Source organism: Schistocerca americana, chromosome 5 (genome assembly GCF_021461395.2).
Source record: "Schistocerca americana isolate TAMUIC-IGC-003095 chromosome 5, iqSchAmer2.1, whole genome shotgun sequence".
NCBI lineage: Eukaryota > Metazoa > Arthropoda > Insecta > Orthoptera > Acrididae > Schistocerca > Schistocerca americana.
In genome coordinates, this window is record NC_060123.1 from 64,776,338 (window position 1) to 64,798,801 (window position 22,464).

Below are 22,464 nucleotides of genomic sequence, written 5' to 3' on the forward strand. Positions count from 1 at the left end.
CATCGAGTTGCCGCACTATGCTGGAAAAAGAAGGTCTGACACAATATTAGGAGGTATCCCATGACTTTTGTCACGTCAGTGTACTTTTAATTCTTTTTTATCTGTAGGAAAATTAAAGAAACTATTTTTTCAAATAACAAAGTATTTCCTAGTGAAAATCAGAAACTGTTAAAAATGGGTGTAGAACTGTACATCGCTTGTTAATGTTTACAGAAATCTTTTTGGAAAAATAGTTGAAACATAACAAATATGAAGGCTACTGCTTCCCATGCAGCACACTTTCATCTCCACTGCCACATATGCATAGCATAACATGGCCAGAAGCAATCCTGGAAAACGTGCACTGTCTTCCAGGAGAGTTGCTGCAGGCGATGACATACTGTTAGCAAATGGACCCGCATTAATCGTCCGCTGTCACAGGCCGTTAATGCCAAATTTTGCATCACTGTCCTAATGGATGTGTTCGTCATACATCCCACATTGATTTCTGTGGTTATTTCATGCAGTGTTGCTTGTCTTTTAGCAGTTACGACTCTACACAAACGCCAATGCTTGGTCACAGTATTTAATGGAAAGAGTTTGCTGATACCTCATCACGAAGTAACAACATAACTTGTTATATGCAAAGTGGTTTGTGAGAAATGAGTGAATAATAATGCAATATGACTTAATGCATTATCTTACACATCTGTATTATTTTTACTTTGCAAATGTACTCGCTAATCAGATAAAATTCCACAAAATAATTACGTGTGGCACACCCTTCAAAATCATTAAACTGTTTCTTTATCTAGGCTGGTTCACATCCTTTATGATGCTTCTGCCTTTACTAATATTTTTCTTTGCACTCACAGAACATAACGATACACTGATGAGCCAAACATTACGACCACTGCCCACTGCAAGGTTGGATGTCATTTGGTGTTTTGTGGGCACAAAGCTAGCAACATCTAAGTACAAAGGGCAACTAAAACACGTAAGACTTGTACAGTATATTCAGCAAAGTAGACAAAGAAGCAGTGGTGTCATGTTTCAATGAGGAAGAAGCATGTAGAGGAGCTACGGCTCAAGTTAAAAAGAATTGTTCACCATGCACTGGAGAGTTATGTACCCAATAGAACAGTTCATAATGGGAGGCACCCTCCATGGTATATAGTCATTGTAAGGAAATTTATACAGATAGGTAGATGCTGAATGAAACATGTTTAGCAGTCAAGAGAACAGTGTGTGAAGGCTTCAGTGACTTCTGTAGCAGAATACTGTCAAAAAGTCTTTAACAAAAAACAAGAAATCCTGGTTGTATGTAAAGGCTGTTAGTGGCACCAAAGTTAGTTTCGAGTTGCTCATGGGCAAGACAGGAACTGAAATTGAGGTTAGCAAAGCAAAAGCATAAAAGCTTAAAACTGTTTTCAAATGTTCCTTCACAAAGGAAAACCCCGGAGTTTTGCTCCAATTTAATCCTCGAACCACTGAATTCATGAGTGGAATATATATTGGTGTCGGTGGCATTCAGAAACAGCTGAAATCACTGAAACTGAACAAAAACACAGGGCCCGATGGAATCCCCACCATAACTAATTTGCGGTTAGTTAGCCCATGTGATAACTATAATCTATCATAAATCCCTTGAACAAAAAACTGTACCCGGTAGATGGGAGAAAGCATGTCACACCAGTCTACAAAAAGGATAGCGGAAGTAATCCTCAAAACTGCCATTCAATATCTTTGACAGCCATTTGTTGTAGAATCTTAGAACATATTCTGGGCTCACACACAATGAGGTATCCTGAACAGAACGAAGTCCTACATGGCAACCAGCACAGATTTTGAAAACAAAGATCATGTGAAACCCAACTTGCACTTTTCTCACATGACACTCTGAAAGCCACAGATCAAGGCAATCAGATAGATGTGCATTTGACTCAGTATCGCACCTGCACTTATTATCAAAAGTATGACTGTGTGGTGTAACGGTCGAAATTTGTGACTGGATTGAAGATTTCTTGGCAGGGGACGCAGCATGTTCTCTTGGATGCAGAGTCATTGACAGATGTAGAAGTAACTTCGGGTGTACCCCAGGGAAGTGTGTTGGAACTCTTGCTGTTCATGTTACATATTAATACATGGGACATGTTCCACATCCCCAAGAATCATATCATATTTGGGTCTATGGATGAAAACCGAATCTAATCTAATCTAATGACTTTGTGATCAACGGAAATAGTAACTACAGTCTGAGTCTAGCTCCAGTTGCCAGTGACTGTGGTCATGTGTGTGTAAGTTGCATCTGTGTGTGTGTTTTTTGTCTAATTTTGACAAATGTTGGCTGAAAGCTAACTTTCCAATAGTCTTTTTTGTTGTGCCTTTCTGCGACTCAGCATCTCCGCTATACAGTGAGTATCCTTTTCATTATATTGTTGAACTACAGACTTTTTGGAGATGATGCAGTTATTTACAATGGAGTACAGTATGAACAAATATATACAAATGATCAGTCAGACTTGATAAGATTTCAAGGTGGTATAAAGATTGGCAACTTGCTTTAAAAGTTCAGAAATGTAAAACTGCGCACTTTACAAAACGAAAAAACATAGAAGCCTATGAATATGATATGAGTCAGTAACAGCTTGAATCAGTAAACTCATACAAATACCTAGGTGTAACACCTAGTAGGGACATGAAATGGAACAACAACATAGGCTCATTTGGGGTAAAGCAGGTAACAGTCTCTGGTTTACTGGTAGAATACTAGCAAACTGCAATCAGTCTACAAAGGAGATTGCTTACAAATTACCTATGCAACCCATCTTAGAATAGTGCTTAAGTGTGTGGGACTTATGCCAAATAGGACTAACAGGGGACATTGAACATATAAAGAGAAGGCAGCACAAATTGTTACAGGTTTGTCTGACCCATGGTAAAGTGTCATAGAGATGTTGAAAGAATTGCACTGGCGAACTGTAAAAACAGATGGAAACTATCTCAAGAAAGTCTACTAACAAAGTTTCAAGAACCAATTTTGACTCTCGGATTATATCAGAAATCCCTACATATTTCTCCCATAGAGAGAGATTAATTACAGCATGCACAGAGGCATTTAAACAATCATTCTTCCTGCACTCTATATGCGAATGGAACAGGAAAAGCCTAATAACTGGAAGGATGGGACGTACACTCTGGCACGCGCTTCACAGAGTAGAGATGTAAATGTAGATTCACTTCCATACAATGCTGTGCTCTAGGCTTACACTTTCGGGAACTACTACTTCTGTTCCATACCAATATCTGATACCAGTATTGCCCCTTTATTAAAAAAGAGTTTTCTTCATCTTTGCTTATCTACTTGTTTGAAAAACCTTGTATAATCTTTCACTTCTTCCACTACTTTGTCATTCCCAATGTTGATTTTAAGTATGTCATTATCCTCCTTTCAGCTACTCTTCATCACCTTCATTTTTCCTCTGATTATCCTTCTGCTATATTCTTCAGTAAGTATGTATGCTGTCTATTCCTTTCACCACGTCTTCAAAGCCTTCCTTAAATTCTTTTTTCCTGATTGTTTCAGTAAAAGAATTCAATGTTAACATCTGCAATTGTTATGTTACTGTCTGCCACTTGTAAAGGGCTCTGGACTGTCACTGAATGTCCTCTCTCTTACAAAAAAGTCAAATTTTCTACAGATGTCATACATTTACGTACTCACCATACTGTGAATTAATCACATGTTGAAAAGCTCATTTTGGTACCTGACTTATTAATGAAATATTTGAACTGTCTATGTACTGTATAAACCCATAGAATTTCTTTATACATTAGGTTAAGTGCAGTTCATTAAAACATAAAAAAGCAAATAAATTTATTCACCAAATTAGTAACTATTTTACTGCAAATAATAATGCGTGGACAATAAAATTAAAACTTTCATTTACCATAAGAAACTTAGGTGAAAATTCTGAAGTTCCATTTTCAATTTAATTTTGAAGGTATAGCAACACACAGACAACTTTGTGAAATATTTATGGATGAAATTCCTGAACTGAAATCCCAAGTTTCTCCTTTACAGTGTAGAAATAGTGTAGCTGTGATGTTGAAAAACAATTATTGCTATGGTAATGATGTCATATTGAAACTAATATTGTTAGATGCTCAAATATTTAGAGACTCTATTTAATTTAATCCATTTTCGCACTCTTCTGAGGAAGTCAGCAACTGAACACAAGTAGGAAACAATCAGTTCAGCACACAAAATATTTCAGATTTTTACACTTGTCACTACACATTTATGGTTAGTAACTTTTCTTACTTTATTGCTACTGAGAAGGAAGGAAAACAATATTGTTGTTTTGCAGCATTCATTTACTAATAAATGCAGTTCACATTAAAAAACAAATTACTGATGAACACTTCAGCACGGAAAGACTCCTTGGGCAGTTTTGCATATATTTAAGTCAGACTGAAGTCTGTAAGGTTTTCCACAATATCAAAATGTGCTGTGAATCCAAATATTAATGTTATACAGCGTTTTAAAACGTTAAGATATTTTGCACCTCTCTCTTGTCCTCATACTGAGCCACACATTAAAAATGAGTGTTGTAATAATCCTAAAATTACCTTAGAAAAATATGTATGTTTAATGTACATGTACTTTCACAAACTTTCATGACTAGCACAATAAATTATTTGTACAATCTTTACAAATGATTACAGAAAAAGTGCTCATTGAAATGAATGTGTGTCCATGCAAGCAGCTCTGCAGTGCGGTCATATCCCTGTTGCTAATCATTAAGCAAATTCTAAAGACACCTGCCACAACAGGGAAACCTCATGGTTTCATACCTTTAGAGAGTGACCCCCCTCTCTCCCACGTGCACACACCCAGAAAAAGAGAAAAAGGAATGAGAAAGAGAGAGAGAGAGAGAGAGAGAGAGAGAGAGAGAGAGAGAGAGAGAGAGAGAGAGAGAATGCCCACACTGTTCTTGATACATGAGCACAAGCTAAAATTCATTGAAACTTGCTGTAATGTCTTTACAAATTATTAGTTCTTTTCCTAACATGAGAAATCTTTCACTGGGGTAACTTTCAAACTTCAGCCTTTAACTATTCATCAATGCATAGCAAAGATGAATTTTTGGGTCTATAGTCACAATTCTAGAACAGGGTACTACTGTATGCTAGTTTGACACCCAAATAAAGAATGTAACTATATGTGGCAGTATGTACCAACAGCAGGAACTTCCACCAAGGCACACCGTAACATAAGTTAGTCACTGCCCGAGAGGAATTCCCTTTCAAGAGCAGCGCCCATCATATTCCATTCCCCATCATCTACTTCATCGGGAGGCTCATCACTTCCATCATTACTTGCACTCTCTTCATCTTCTGGACTATCGACATCCAGATCACTTGGCACCTTTTCCCCACGTCTGAATTTGGCACATGGTGAATCCTCTAGGAGATCTTCATCATCTTCAAATGCCTCCTTCGCTCGTCTTTTCTCTCTCTTAAATTCTTCATGGTGTTTCCAGCCATGCGGACTTTCCGCTGCAAATAAAAAAATTACTACTGTTAAGAATCTGATGATATACTACTGCCACATTAGTAATATTATATAATTACCAGCAATAATTTTACAATCACAAGGTGAAAAGTTTTAGACTCTGCACAGTGATGCCACAAAGATTGCTTACTTTTTGATGGATGGGTAACATAAGCTTTATTGTATTCTGTAATATTTTCTCAGGTGTCAAGTATGTTTTCAGTTACACATATTTTTGTAGAATCATGATATCAACATTATAGTCTGTGAATAATTTACATATATCCTTTGACAAATTCCCTTTGTTGAACTGTATGAGGCAGACTCTGAATCTGAAACTTGCTGCTGCTTTGCTCTGAAAGTGCTGTGGTTTGCATGTATCAGTTAATGAGTGTAAATTTCGAACATAATGTTTATCAATAAATTTTATACAAATATGTGCAGATGCTTCTTGGAAATAATGAGTCTTCAAGGTATCAAAAAGTTAACTTTCCGAGAAGTAGGCAATAAAGAACTACTGACAGCTGAACTAAATGGCTTAGCAACCAATCAATATACAAACCACCTGACATATCTGTGCCATCACTTCTGACTTATTTCATCTAGTTAGGGGATTAATAGCCAGCATTCATCTTGTGGAGATAGAATGACAACATGGAGTGAATGATAAAATCTATGTCGCAATTTTGATACAGAAACCAAAACATTTCCGTCTGCCTAATGGCAAATTGTTATAAATTTTTAACTGGTTTTCTTTTCCACAAACATCCTTGTTGTCCCTCTGGACCATTCATTCAAGAAAGGTTTTAATTTCCCAAACAGTCAGCATCATCCAACACGGCATCAACCGAAAATCATTCCAACATTAAGACACATGCTACAATAAATCTACCCAAGTGATAAATGAAGAGTATCAAACATCTGGTGATCTACTAACAGCTAAAAGAACCCTAATAGAATTAAATTATATATAAATACAAAGATGAGGTGACTTACCGAACAAAAACGCTGGCAGGTCGATAGACACACAAACAAACACAAACATACACACAAAATTCAAGCTTTCGCAACAAATTGTTGCCTCATCAGGAAAGAGGGAAGGAGAGGGGAAGACGAAAGGAAGTGGGTTTTAAAGGAGAGGGTAAGGAGTCATTCCAATCCCGGGAGCGGAAAGACTTTCCGCTCCCGGGATTGGAATGACTCCTTACCCTCTCCTTTAAAACCCACTTCCTTTCGTCTTCCCCTCTCCTTCCCTCTTTCCTGATGAGGCAACAATTTGTTGCGAAAGCTTGAATTTTGTGTGTATGTTTGTGTTTGTTTGTGTGTCTATCGACCTGCCAGCGTTTTTGTTCGGTAAGTCACCTCATCTTTGTATTTATATATAATTTTTCCCACGTGGAATGTTTCCTTCCATTATACTAATAGAATTAAACATAGACAAAAATGAGAAACAGAAAGAACTAGTTTCTCACCTAAGGAAAAAGGCATGGATGGCATTACCAAAAATTGGTACTACATTAAACAGTTGTCAAAAAGAACAGAACTTCATGTGAGAACACAATCTGAGAAATTTCACATACATCCAGCCATCAAAACAAGAAGAAAGAAAGAGACAGATGCCCCCCCACACACACACACACACACAAACTCTCACTCTGAAGTTAGTCAGAGGTGAAAGAACACAATGAAAACTTAAAACCCTTACTTGTGTGTTCCTCTGTTGACCCAATGACATTGTCAGTTATGATTGCGGTGGGCACAGTGTCACTGGGTTTCACTGTGAATCAATAGAAACGTGTCATCTGTCGAACGAAACGCATTTCTTGTTGCACCAGGTCGATGGTTGGACACTCACACAGCGTCACCCAGGCGAATGGCTGCTTGGATATAAACTGTGCCCCAGATGCAGGCCAGTGAGGGCAGAGTTATGCTATGGGACTCAGTGAGTTGGGCTTTCATGAGATCTGTGGCAGTAATCGAATGAATCATGACAGGAGTCAACTATGTGAACATTACTGCAGATCATCTGCATTGCTTCATGCTTGAAATCTCCCCATATGGTGGCAACATCTTCCAGCAGGATAACTGTCCGTGCCGCAAGGTCAGTATCATGCTACTGTAGTTTGAGGGGCATTACAGTCAACTCCCACTGACGTCTTGGTCAACAAATGTGCCTGATCTGTAGCCTTCTTCTTCTTCTTCCATTGGCACTACATCCCAGGATGGGACTTGGCCACCTCAATAATGTTCTGTCATTCCTCTCTGGACTTCGCCATGCACCTCCAGTTATGGCAACCAACTCTGGCAGCGTCCTCTTCAAGCTCGTCGCTCCATCTCAACCTAGGTCATCCTCTTGCTCTTCTTCCTCCAGGTTCACTGCAGCAGGCTTTCCCTGTGGGATCTGTCTCATCGAGTCGCATTACATGTCCAGCCCATCTCAGTCTACACAGCTTTATGAACTTTACCACATCCTCCTCCTTACAACAGTCAAAGTTCATAATTTCTTCACCTTCTCCAGGTCCCATTTTCATATACAGGTCCAAAAATCCTCCTCAATATACTTCTTTCATGTGATCTCAGCTTGTTTTCAACCTGCTTCGTAATTGTCCATGTTTCTGAGCCATAAGTAAGTACTGGGCGTATCATCATTTTGTAAAGTTGGCACTTAGTCCCTCGTGACATAAGCTTGGATTTAAAATGTCACAACATTCCAAAGTAGCATCGGTTAGAAGCACTTATGCGAGGCATAATTAATCATAAAGGTATCACAGATCCTTCAGTTAAAACTATGGAGGCTCAATCTGATACGAGAGATGTGGGCCAGACTCAATCGACTAAGTATGATTTGTACACAATATCCTAACAGACAAATAACAACGCCGCAACTTTCCTAACTGTCTTTGTGTCTGTTGAGCTCATGAAAAGAATACAGAACACCTGGTCAAAGAATATCCTCCACAGAAACATCCGGAAAAACTTCAAAAGAAAAAAACATCTTCAACACTCAACCAGCTAAATGTCCATGATCAAAACCTCCATATTGTTCTTTTGAATTTCTTTAATAGCTGTTTTATCCTATGAGTAAACAAACAAACAAGCAACTAGGATGGGAGTTTGCTTTGTATCAGTATGAAATGACTCTTCAACATAGTTGAATTTCCTACCTTTCCCAAGTTTTTGGAGATATGTTTAAAATAACACACCAACCGTTATTGTCAGTTTTCAAGTGTTGGAGACAGAACTAAAGGATTAGAATCTTTCTGGTGTCCAATGTGACAGGACTGTCAAACTATTCTTACAGTCTAGGTTTCTGAAATACATTTGTCTTGTTTACTGCATTAGAGATGGTATGCTTGCAATTGTAGTATAACCACTTACTCAGTGATGTTGCTATTGATTTTTATCCATGTAAATTATTTTGCTGTTTGTATGGTTCCCTTCTACACAGAAGGGGTCTCTTTTCCATTTCTATCATTTGTATTAGTATCGGAAAATCAAGTAACAGAAGATATCAAATTAGGTATGTGTTAGTGTCATTACTATTCTGATAACATTAATTTCTCATTTAATGCTACAAAGAATGGTATTGCTGGGAAGGTTGCATGCTTAAAGCAATTAGATTACAAATCATTTTACACTAAAAAATCGTATGAACTAAGTTACACAGGCCACAGACATGGCCCTGGTCTTCAATCAAAAATATTACCTGTAAGTGACCCCGAACTACTGCTGCTGCTGTCATCCTCATGCCTGATCTTGGGAGGACTACCACCCAGAATACTGTCATCATTTTTATCATCTTCATCAGTGTCTGCCTTACTTTCACCTTCAGAGTCACTTTCACTCTCCGATTCATTGAAGATATCTTCCACTTCGCGGTCCATACTCGCAATATCCTCAGATGAAAAAGACATCAAGGGATTGATAATTTCCAAGACACTGTCACCAGACGTGCTCTTCTGTTGTCCTGAGGAATCATCTGGAGTTAACACATAACTCGGAGGAACACGAGTAGGTGAAGCACAGTGAGCCGGTGGATGACGACGAGCAGAGGTGCCGCGGCCCAGCGGGAAGAGACGCTCCTCGACATGTTCCCAGCGTTCTGCACACGCCCAGAGCCAGTCGGGAGTGACGAGGAGAATATTATCGTGCCTCCTCTGCACTGCATTCACCTTTGCAGTGCCTGGGCGAACAGCAACCAAGTGCGTAGTGTAATCTGTCAGGTCGGGTGTTACCACAGCGCCCAATTGTACTGCTACCTACAAAATGATGGGAGAATTACACTTATTGGAGAGACTCTTAGTAGACACATAAGCCTGTAATATGTGTACATAATGACAACTGCAGGAATCCCTCTATAATTACTGTAACAGATACACTGATGTCAAGCACTCATGTTTTAACAAAAGCCCTGTTACACTGAATTACACAACTGTTTCAGTGTATTAGTGTTGCAGCACACCAGGGTATGAAAATTAACATTTCTACAAAGTATTCAAAAAGAGTGAATGGTTAATCCACATTGAGGCTTTTTATGATAAGTAACAAACGTCATACACAGATGTATGTACTGTTCTCGGATTTCCATCCAGATGCAGTCTTCTTTGTAACATGATATTCTGACAGCTTACCTTGCCATCATCTTCAGGTAATATCTGAAGAATGAGTTTCTTCGCTACATCCTGCCTCCATTATACTATGATTACTCAGCACTCCTTCACCCACTATAGACCGCATGATGCATTGGGTGGAGGGGTGGGGTGGTGTGTTTCTGGATGGCATTGCCGAAGGTTGAGTGGGAACCCCAGTATAGTGTGCGCAGAATATCGTGTGCGCGGATGGTAGGGCATGCTTGCGGAGAGTGGTTGTGGTGGGGACTGCGGACAGGCCAAGTGCCGGAGGGTTTGGTTTTGTTTTACTTTAGGCTGCAAAAACAACTGGGGTCATACACACCCAAGTCAAAAATATAGAACACAATGACAGAGAGGAGTTAAAAAATGACAATATATCAGCCCCAATTGATATAAGAGAAGACAGCTAAAAACAGGGACGTGGAGAAGGTGCAACAAAAGACACCATACAGAAAAGGAGGCCCAAAACTAAATATTAAATGGCCTTTGCCATATTGCTTTGTCGGTTAAAAAGTAAATCGTGGTTGACAGCCCGCGCTTCATTTGCTAAGATGGCCGATAACTCAGAAGGCAAACTCAAGCAGGAACGTAGACGGTTAAAAAATGGGCATTCCATCAGGAAGTGGCAGATAGTTAAAACTTGGGCACAATGTGTACAAAGTTGTGGGGGAGCACCACTTATCAAATGACGATGGCTAAAAACGCAGTGCCCAATACGCAACCTAGTTAAAATGATCTCCTGGCAGGAGGGCCAAGAGGATGTCATCCAAGCTGCTGGGAGAGGCCTAATAAGCCGGAGCATATTCCTGTGAAGGGAGGACCATTGGTGATGCCAAAGGGTCACCACCTCCAGACAGACGGCAACATAGAGATAGTCAGAGAGAATATAGTAACTAGTGTGCTGAGGTTCAAGGACTCCAGCCTTGGCAGCAGCATCAGCAGCCTCGTTTCCTGGTAGACCGACATGACCAGGAACCCACATAAACAGCACAGTGGCTCCACCAAGAATGAGCAAGTGACTGTTTTCCTGGACCCATTGTACTAAGGAATAGGCAGTGTACAGCACAGATATCAAAAGACATGGGTGTCAATCACGAAGGCATGCCTGACACCAAGATCAGTCCGAGAGCCATCAGCGTATACAAAGGTACTATCATGGAGATCCATGCGAAGTTTGTGAAACTGGAGGTGACAGACTGAAATTGAAGGTGATAGAGCGAGGCAAGAGTAGTGTCCTTAGGAAGCGAAGGTCAAGGTTAACACGGGCCACTTCACAAAGCCAAGGTGGTGAAGGGTTCACACCCATCGGGAAAGTTGCAGGTAGTGTGAAGTTAAGCAGCCGGAGCAAGTACTGAAAGCGGACTCCAGAAGGTAACACAGAAGTGGGACGCACCCCATACTGGCGATCAAAGGAATCACCGAAGAAGGAGGCATAGGATGGGTGGCCACGCATGGCAGACAAACGGCATGCATACCTGCTGAGGAGAAAGTCACGGCGATAGGACAGTGGTAGGTCAGCAGCTTCAGCATACAAACTCTCAACCAGGATAGAGTAAAAGGTGCCAGGGGCCAAACGGATGCCACGATGGTGGATAGTGTTGAGATGGCCTAGGAGGGATGGGAGGTGCAGGCGCATAAACAGGCGCCCATAGTCGGGTTTTGAACGGACAAGAGACCAGTACAAAGTGAGGAGGGTGGTTTGATTGGCACCCCAGAAAATACGATTGAGGTCACGTAGGAATTTGAGGGACTGCGTACAGCGGGCTGCAAGGTAGAACACATGGGAGGACCAAGAGAGTTTCCTATCGAGCATGAGCCCCAGGAATTTTACAGCTTCAACTAACGGAAGGGCAACAGGCCCAATACATAAAGATGGAGAGAGAAACCATTTGTGCCACCAGAAATTCATATAGACAGTTTTGTCAATGTAAAAACGAAAGCCACTGTCGATGCTGCAGGAGTAAAGATGATCAAGACAGCGCTGAAGATGCCGCTCAGTGAGACAGGTCCGTGGAGAACTGCAATAGATGGCAAAATCGTCTACAAAAAGAGAGCTGGAGATGCCAGGAGGGAGATAAGCCATTATAGGGTTAATGGCGATAGCAAAGAGGACAATGCTCAGGATGGAACTCTGAGGCACACCGTTCTCCTGGCTAAAGGTGTCTGACAAGACAGACCCCACACGCACCTTGAAAATCTCGTCTTTTACAAATTCCTGAAGGAAACAGGGTAGGCAGTCACGGAAGCTCCACATGTAAAGAGTACAGAGGATACCAGTTCTCCAGCAGGTGTTGTAGGCCTTCTCCAAATCGAAAAACACAGCCACAGTCTGGGGTTTCCCCAGAAAACCATTCCTGACATGGGTGGACAAAGTAAGAAGATGGTCAACTGCAGAATGCCATGCTTGAAGTCCACATGGTGCAGTCGTTAGTAAATTGCAAGACTCGAGCCACCATACCACCCAGGCATGAATCATACATTTCATCACCTTGCAAACGCAGCTGGTGAGAGAGATGGTGTGGTAGCTAGTAGGAAGATTTCTGTCCTTACCGGATTTAGGTATAGGTATGACGGTGGCTTCACGCCAATGTGCAGGAAATGTACCCTCTCCCCAGATGCAGTTGTACGTGTTAAGCAGAAAATGCTTGCCCACAAGAGAAAGACGCTACAACATCTGAATATGGACAGTGTCCAGCCCCTGGGTGGAGGATCGGGATGAACTAAGAGCCTGATCTAGCTCCCTCATAGTAAAGGTGGCATTGTAGCACTCACGATTGGGAGAAGAGAATGATACCACTGAGCCTCCTCCGCTCCTTTCCGATGGAGGAAGGCAGGGTGATAGAGGGAATAGCTCAAAATTTCCGCAGAATGGTGGCCCACAGTGTTGGAGACAGCAATAGCGTCCATGATAACATTGTTTGCTACTTTCAATATGGAAATTGGCGAATGGATCTTAGTCCCAGAGAGCTGTCGGAAGTTGGCTCACACTACAGAGGAAGGGGTGGAACTGTTAAAAGAACTAGTGAATGAAATCCAGCTAGCTTTTTTGCTATCCTGAAGAACGCGACGACACGTTGCACGCATCTGTTTATAACGAATGCAGTTAGGCAGGGTACGATGACGGTTAAAAATGCGGAGAGCACGTCTCCATGCGCAAATTGCGTTGCAGCATGCCTCAGTCCACCAAGGGACTGGGACATGCCCCAGGAAAGAGGAAGTGCGAGGAATGGAATGTTCTGCAGCAGTAAGTATAACGTTTGTGAGATAGTCCACCTGGTCATTACAACTGGGAAAATACTGTTCTTCGAAGGTCGCCAGGGAGGAGTAAAGCTTCCAGTCAACTTTAGTAAGCTGCCATTTGGGTGTGCACGCAGGTGGGGGTAGGAGTCAGAAACAGATAGCACATGGGAAATGGTCGCTCAAAGAGGTGTCGCAAAGAACAGACCACTAGGGACAATGGGCAAGCTGGGCAGTGCAGAAGGATAGGTCCAAATGAGAATAGGTGTGCGAGGAGTCGGAAAGGAATGAGGGTGCTCCACTGTTAAGGCAGAAGAGGTTCAGTTCACTAAGAAGATCACCCAAGAGGGCACCTCTCTGACAGGTTCTGGGAGAACCCCAAAGGGGATGAGTCACCAAGTAGTAGAAATGGGGAGGGGGGGGGGGGGGTAACTGCCCAAGAAGCTGATGTAAGTGTGCCCTGGTGACATGTGACATCGAATGACGGAGTGACATAAATGGTACAGAGGGACAAGTCATGTGAGAAGGGAAAAGGCAAATGGCAACAGCTTGAAGATGGGTAGTCAGGTAGATGGGTTGGCAATGAATATCATCCCATATGAGCAGCATGACGCCCCCATGAGGTAGAATGAGCTGAGAAGAAATTTGAAAGCTCAAAGAGGTTGTGGGGCGGCAATTTTGTTTCCTGAAGGAATGCCATGAACGTTCCATTGGAGGAGAGTCATGATGAGGAAGAGATGAAAGGCTGTCATCTCAGCAGCTGCCGAGTGATAGCCTGTGAAGAATCGCTGCTACAGGGCACAGAAGCAAGAGGATTCTGCTCCATGGCGTCCACAGACGCACCAGCTAGCTTGTGCTGTCAGTCTGTGGAGACCAATACAGAAAAACAATTGGTGGTGCGCACCGGCAACACGGAGGTCAGCCGGGCTATCACGTGGCAACAGCAACGAAGAGGATCTTCGCATCGGCGAAGGAGAAGACCGTTTGCCTTTGTTGGACTTCTGCGATCCTTTCCTGTTAGTAGAGGAAGACTCAGGTGTTGTTTGGCTCGAGGGGCATAGGAAGTCTTCACGGCAGTATTCTTTCCGTCCTTTCCGGCCTACTGGTTGTGTAGCTGGTGGTTCGCTCCTTGAGGCAAGAGTTTGATGGCTTTTTGCACAGCTGGAAGCAAGTGAGAGACCTACACGCGAGCAGTTACTTTTTTCGCCTTCAAATGCATCTTCATGTGCCTTGATTACTGTCAGTGCTCCCTGGGCAACTAATTGGTCCTTTCCAATTGGGCTAACTTTCGAAGACGGCGATTTAAAATAATTCCAACAGCGATACAAAATTAACAACAATATGAAACCCTATACAAATGGCACTGTTCAGAGCCGACCTGGAAACGTGCTCAGAATATGTCAACTGAATGTTGAGGGACTGTCCAGAAATAAGGGCAAAATACTATCTAAAATTTCGAGAGAGAATAGGGCGGACGTCTTAGTGCTGCAAGAGACTCATACTGAAGATGACAATGCTCTGTGGAAGCGAGGGCGCATCCCAGGCTATAAATTAGTGTCCCAAATTAACCATCCTCAATATGGAGTTGCCAGCTTCGTCAGCAAAAACTTAAAGGATGTCTCAGTTATTCTCAAGGAGAAATCAGACAAAGAAAACGTGATGATAGCGGTGATCCGGATCGGAAATATAAAAATAGCAAATATCTACAAACCACCGAGTAGCACTTGGCGCAAACAATTCCCAGTGCTAGAACATCCTGCAATATATGTAGGTGATTTTAACAGCCATAGTTATGAGTGGGGCTATGCCGAAGAGGATGAAAATGGTAGAAGTCTGGCAGAATGGATGGAAGCAAACAACTTAAAGCTCCATTATGATGCAAAGGGAAAAGGCACATTCAGGTCTCGAAGGTGGGGTACAGAGAGCACACCTGACCTCTGCCTGTCAACTATGGACCCTTCGGAGAGTAGTAGCGGAAGCCAACATCGCCCCATTCTCATCTCCTACGGGCTACACATTCCCCCAGTGCGATCTGCCTCTGTATCCCGCAGGAACTTTCAAAAAGCAGATTGGTATAAATTTTCTAAATTGCTGGATGAGTCAATAAAACAGGTCCCTGCACTTCCAAAATCATACTCAAAGTTTTTAAATATCGTAATATCTACTGCCAAAAAGAGCATACCCAGAGGATGCCGGAAAGAATACATACCTGGCTGGAATGAAGAGATCAACCAGCTGTTTAACCAATTCAAAGAAAGTGGAGACTAAGAAACAGCTACGAACCTTATGAATTCTTTGAACGAACAAAGGAGAGAAAAATGGCATGAAGAAACAAGGGACCTCGATTTCACACACTTCCGTAGAAAAGCACGGATGCTGATTCACAAACTTGGAGAAGACCCTTCCCACAACAGAGAGAACTCAACGGTCTCATGCGACTCAATCACCAGTCACTTAGTGAGAGTTTCCAAGGTTCCTACAGATAAAGCAAATCTTCGGCAAGTAAAGAGAGGGCTTACGGAAGTCAAGAAATCTCTGCAACATAACCCGGAATTCCCTTTTCCATTTACAGTCACTGAACTAGAGACAGACCTTAAAGATACGAAAAGTAGAAAAGCTCCAGGTGTAGATGGGTTTTACCCTGAATTTTTGGTGCACAGTGGACCAGTAACACGCCAGGGAAAGAGGGAACAGCTGCAGAACACTTCCATCCAATATCTCTACTTAGCTGTGCTCACAACCTATTGGAAAGAATGATTCTAAACCGAATCCATGATCAAATTAATGCTACGATACCACTTGAACAAGCTGGATTCAGACCTTATAGAAGCTGCTGTGAATAAGTGCTCTCCTTGACTACTCACATACAATCAGGATACCAAAAGAAACTTAAAACTGGAGTAAGGTTCACTGACCTGTCAGCAGCTTATGACACGGTCTGGCACGAGGGCCTATTATTGAAATTTTTGAGAGCAATACCTAGCAAAACTCTAGGCAACCTCTTAAGTAACACGTCAAGCAATAGGCGGTTTAAAGTACATCAAGGAGAAGAGAAAAGCAGATGGCATGTACTCAATGACTGATTACCTCAGGGCTCTGTTCTTGCTCCAGTCGTCCTCCCGAATGCGAGTCCAGTGTCTAACCACTGCGCCACCTCGCTCGGTTTCCAAGTTTATATATTCCTGATTGTTGGAATTTGTCCGTCCTGGTAGCTGGCTGGCTTAAGTGTGATTGGAGGGTTTGCCCAGGCTTATATGCTATTTTGAAACCCTGTCTCTTTAGGATGTTTGCAACTCTGTGTTTGTTTATGTGTGTAGGTCATGGTGTACCATCTGGTTCTTTTCTGTGTGGTGTTGTCATTGTGTATGTATGTTGAGTGTGTTTGTAAGTTTTCCGATTGTGAGTTCTCTTGTATTCTGGAAATGTTGTGTTTGTTTTGTAATTGTGTTTTTATTTTTTGATTGAGCCTGTGTACCACGTGTGTGTCATACCCGTTGTTCCTAGCTATTTGTATGATTGTACTCATTTTTTGTTCATAGTTTCTCTTGTTGAGTGGGATTCTATTTACTCTATGTAACCTGTGTCTTAGTGCTGCAAGTTTCTGGCTGTGGCGGTGGTTGGATGTGGAATGTATTATTGTGTCTGTGGCTGTTGGTTTTCTAAAGATGTTAAATGTATGTTTGCCATTTTCTTTTTTCATTGTAATGCCAAGAAAATTTATTTGATTTTCTTTTTCAAGTGTGAATTTTATGTTCTGATGAGCTATGTTTATTTCCGAATGGAGTTCATCTATTTTTTCACTTGGCTCATCTACCAGACAAATAATGTCATCCACGTATCTGTACCAATATATGATTTTGAAACTTTCATTAGTGGTTATCTTTTCAAATATCTGATTTTCTAGATGACTGATGAAAATGTTTGCTAGTGTTCCTGATATTGGGGATCCCATGGGCAGTCCACCACTTTGTAGATATAATCCTTTCTCAAACTGAAAGTAGTTTTGTTCAGTTGTCAGTCTGAGCATATCTGTTATTTCTTTTATTGCGTCTGTGGTGAAAATATGTAAGAAATTGTCCACGCAACCTGTAAGTACAGTTCAAAACATTTCTACTTAATAGGAAATACCAACCACCAGAACTGTTTATAACCTATAGGTACAGTGACAAAAATGTAAATTAAATAGCAAACATATGTACATATTCCAGGCCACTGATGATGCCTTGCAGAAAATAAAGGCGAAACGCGTATGGCACTAAAATTGCATTTTATTCAGTTGCTGTCAGACAGTCCATAAGTAAAAATTATCAATATACCGTAATACAAAAAACACCTTTCCAACTTGGCCAAGAAGAAACAAACAGAGTGAACCTTGTGAGGAAGCTGGCAGGCAGTACATGGGGAGCAACCACATCAGTCCTCCGAGGAGCATCCCTTGCACTGGTATACTCTGCAGCAGAATACTATGCACCAGTTTGGCTCCGAAGCACCCACGTAGTGAAGGTAGATGTCCAAATGAACTCAGTTATGAGAGTAATTAGTGGTACAGTCTGGTCTACACCCACTTGCTGGCTACCAGTGCTTTCAAAGATCTGTCCACCAGACCTCCGTCGAAAGGCTGCTCTTTACAAACTCCGTCAGCAAGTTTCTGAAAACAACTTGATCCCTCTTCATGACGATGTGCTATCACTGCCCAGGAAATCCCTCAAATCTAGAAGACCAGCACATGAAATGGGAGCCCAAATGCTATCCACAGGATTCGACCAGGACGCAGAGTGGAAACGTGAGCGGCAAGCTACAAGTACCCGAAACCACAAACTTGTAGACACTCCAACAGTTCCAGTTCCAGGCATCCACCAACCAAGGAAGGTGTGAGTGCAGTTAAACAGATATTGGACTGAAGAGGGTAGGAGCAAATGCAACATGCACAAATGGGGCTTTTCAAGTGACAGTGTGTGTGGCTGTGGTGACACCAAAACAATGAGCCACATTGTGAATGAATGTCTAATCAGAAGCTTTCCTGGTGGCATTGAGAAGCTCCATCAAGCATCCCACGAGGCACTCCACTGCATCAAGTCCATCAACACCCTAGTGTAGTCTGAGCCGTTTTAAAACTTGTGTACTGTATATAATTTCACATGTTCAATTTTATATAAATTTCTTTGTTTTGCTTAATGTGTGTTACTGTAATTGATGCATACGACAATAATAATAATAAAAACAGCTGGAAGTGGGGATGGCGATGCTACCTCGATACTGGGCGATTTCACAACCTTAGAGCTGAAGCTGAGGTTGCACGTCTGCGTGGCCATATCCTTCACGGAGCGAGGGGTAACGAGAATCAAATTATAGGTGCCAGACAGGAGAACGCAGAATTTGCAACTAGCTAATAACTTGCGAGCGACTGGGTAAGGCACTTTTTCCTTTACCTGGATCTCTTGGACAGCCTGCTCATCAATATGCATGAGACAATCCCGAGAGGAGGCGGCATGGCCACTGTTGCAGTTGACAGCGGGGAGAAGGAGGGTTGGGTTGTTTTTAGGGAAGGAGACCAGACAGCAAGGTCATCGGTCTCATCAGATTAGGGAAGGACGGAGAAGGACGTCGGCCGTGCCCTTTCAAAGGAACCATCACGGCATTTGCTTGGAGCGATTTAGGGAAATCGTGGAAAACCCAAATCAGGATGGCCGGACGCGGGATTGAACCGTCGTCCTCCCGAATGCGAGTCCAGTGTGCTAGCCACTGCGGGGAGAAGGAGGCGGACAGTCGCCCTCGTGCGCATCCCTACCACAGGTTACACATTTGGCTGGATGTCGACAAGACGTTCTAGTGTGGTTGAAATGATGATACCGGGAGCAGCGCATTAGGTTTGGAATGTACAGTCGGACTGTGATAATTTTGTAGCCTACTTTGGTCTTGGACAGAAGCACCACTCTATCAAAGGTGAGAAAAAGAGTGCGCGTGGGCACTAAGGAGGACTCTACCTTTTTCATTACATAATGGACGGCAATGACACCCTCATCAGACAGATAAGATTGGATTTTGGCCTTGGTCAGATCGTCAAGCAGCCTAGGGTAAATAACACCACGGGGAGAATTCAAGTCCTACGGGCCTCGACACGAACAGGGTAGCCATGGAGAAGCGACGCAGTAAGCAGTTGTGCTTGAGAATCAGAAGTAGTCTCCAAAAGCAAAGTGCCATTCCACAAACGAGAGCAGGATTTCACCGTGCCAGCAACTGCATCAACACCTTTCTGAATAATAACTGGATTTACCGTGGCGAAGGACTGACCTCCTTCAGTATGTGAGACCATGAGGAACGGTGGTGCAGCTGGAAGGGTCTTTGAATTGTTAGCCTCATTCTGTTTATGTTTTCTAGACATTGATTGTGAAGATGATTGGCTCACTGCGTGAAAGTCCCCATCATTGCCAGTGTCTCCGATGGTGCGCTCCTTCGAACTGCGTGCTCCCTTCACATGGGGGCGCACCTGCCTTGGTCACCTGCCAGGTCACAACCTGCCAGAGGAACCAATTGGCAATTTGGGAAGCTTGCAGCTCAGGCAATCACCCCTCCCTGGCCCTGGCCTGTAACAGGTGCAAACCGTACCTGTCGACCCGGGGCTGGGAATTACGCGTTATTCAGTCACCCATAACGTGTCAGTTGTGTGGGTTGGCCTTCAGGAGCTTACAGGGAGGAGGAAGAAAAGGAAGAACCTCAAAAGCCAACGTGGAAGAATGAGAGGAGAAGGGAAACAGGGAAAGGAAAAGGGAGGGGAAAACAGTGGTGAGACTGTTCTTATGTCAGCGACAGACAATGCGAAACATTCGCAATAACACCCGGGACATGCTCCCCAAGGAAGAAGAAAAAGAATAGCAAGAGGATAGACATGCAGCACAGAAGGGAAAAGATGCTGTAAAGGCTGGGGCCCCGTGGTAGCCAAGCACGAACCCGCCAAAGAGTGGCAAGCCCCCTGGGTGGAGTGCTGGGGGAAAATGCCATTCTAAACTGAAGGCTACACTCAATTATTTTTGTAAATATTAAGCGGGGCCCCTTCACGCCCACACTTGCATTGTGACCATTCAAAAAGATCTATCACCTCAGCTCTTATCAGTATCTAAGAAGGAATTCCGCCGAAAATGCAGTGATTTATTTTCGCCTGGCTTGTTAACATTTGTAACTTTCAGCGAAGCGTCATGAGCTGCTGAGTAAAACCTACACATTTCTGTTGTTGCCATGTTAAAATTTGCTTATTTTGCCACAACTCGGTGGAGTTTACACAGTCTCACCTCACTAACATGTTGCGCAGACGCAATTGCAAGAGAATTCTGAAACAGTGGTTAATTAACTTTATTAAGCAAGGAACTGAGGAAAAGGAAGGTCAGCTTCTTATGAAAAAAACACATCCTTAGTACAAAATAAACGTGTAATGACTTGGCTTATGTTGTTCCAAAATACATATCATTTCTCGTTTCACCAACTATTGATGACCCTTAAAAATTATATTCCTTCATCAAGAAAGTCTGCAGTTAGTGGAATAACACATTGGATAATTAAGTTTTGCATAATAACCGTACAGGAAAATACTGTCCTCTTTGTGTGCTATATTTTGCCAAAATCTCATTGCAATATCTCACACCGTTTATGAAATATGAAGAATGTTGTGGATATTTCACTCTGGTTTTATCTCTGGTGTGGAACAATCGCAGATGAGTGTGCTAAGTCAAATTAATTTTCTTGAGATCCGCACAAATATCACAATAACAAATATTAGTTAAATGATGTGCACATCATAATGAACCTGATATACAAAGCAACAAGTAAAGCAAAAATGATTTTTTTTTTACCAAACAGTTTCTGCAAAATCTGTTTGAGAAAGGCTGCAGAGTGTGCACGTTGATTCTGCCATCGCCAACCGACTGAAAGCTGGCAAAGACTTATTGGCCTCCCCTTCTGAACAAACAAATGAATTTGCGCAGCACTTTGGATGAAAACTGGTCACTGCGCATTGGCCTTCATATCCTGCGTGAACTGTAACTCACTGCTTCTGTAGCCCCAGTCAGCTGAGCCCTGGATCCCTAGCCTTGCTTAGGGTGTAGCCACTGTCTGTTGATTTGCCCACTGGCCACTCAAATTTCAATATAACTGCCTTCAGAACACTGTCCTAAGCTGATGAGGCCTGTCTTAACACTTTTGTTTCTTCATACTTCACTGAGTCCCCTGTAGCCCTGCAGTGTTTTTTATAAGCAGATAACAGTACAAATTGTCAACCTGTCAGGAAAGCTTAAAATTATGCATCACACTCACATGTCTAAAACTGTATTTGAAAACAAGAAATGGTACTGAGAATCCAAGGAAAAAGTACCAGTTTAAATAACACACTAAGCTCAGGCTCTCACAAGCACAATACTTTATGATTACTAGAACTGATGGAGCATAAGAAATGCATCTCATAGAATTGTGGGACAAAGTTTAATAATGAGAAAAACAATCGTCTAACAGTAGTAAATCCATATGCTGACCTTTATGATGAACAGGATATGAAAGATATGAAGACATATTAACTGACATATATTTTTGGCAAGATTTCAAGTTCATGTCATTCAGTGCCAACACTTAATCAGACAAGAAAGTAATTGGCGATAAAAACATTGTGTCCTTGTTTAATTATTCATCATAGTAATGGCTTTGAAGAATTTATGGATGAATGAAAAGCCGCCATGGGGTGGGTGGCAAGATGGGTGCTCTGGTACTCACAACACAGTTCCTCTTTAATGAGAAATAGCACTGCAAAAAGATGGTGAAGTATTCACATCTGTTACTTTCCTTTTCAGGGAAAAAAAAAAAAACCTTCACCTAATTCTCTTCCCTCCAAGCCTCGAATCACTGAAATGCCCATTATCTCATCCACATCTACATGAAAACTCTGCAAACAGTGAATCGTATTGGTGAAGAGTCCCTTATACCACTACTAACCATTTGCTTTCCTTGTCCACTCACAAATTAAGCGAGGGAAAAACGTCTGTCTATACGCCTCCACATAAGCCCTAATTCCTCTGTCTT

General features: G+C 42.2%; 1 protein-coding gene across 1 annotated transcript in view; it reads right to left on the reverse strand.

Annotated features, from left to right (window-relative positions):
* Window positions 1-4,607: 4,607 nt before the first annotated feature.
* Window positions 4,608-22,464, reverse strand: part of LOC124615404 (RNA polymerase II subunit A C-terminal domain phosphatase) — a 75,894-nt gene continuing 58,037 nt past the window's right edge. The window contains exons 7-8 of the mRNA XM_047143255.1: window positions 9,243-9,795; window positions 4,608-5,541 (exon numbers count right to left, since the gene is read on the reverse strand). Coding sequence (XP_046999211.1) covers window positions 5,261-5,541; window positions 9,243-9,795 — 834 coding nt within the window. The 3' untranslated portion in view covers window positions 4,608-5,260. The remainder of the gene's footprint in view (window positions 5,542-9,242; window positions 9,796-22,464) is intronic.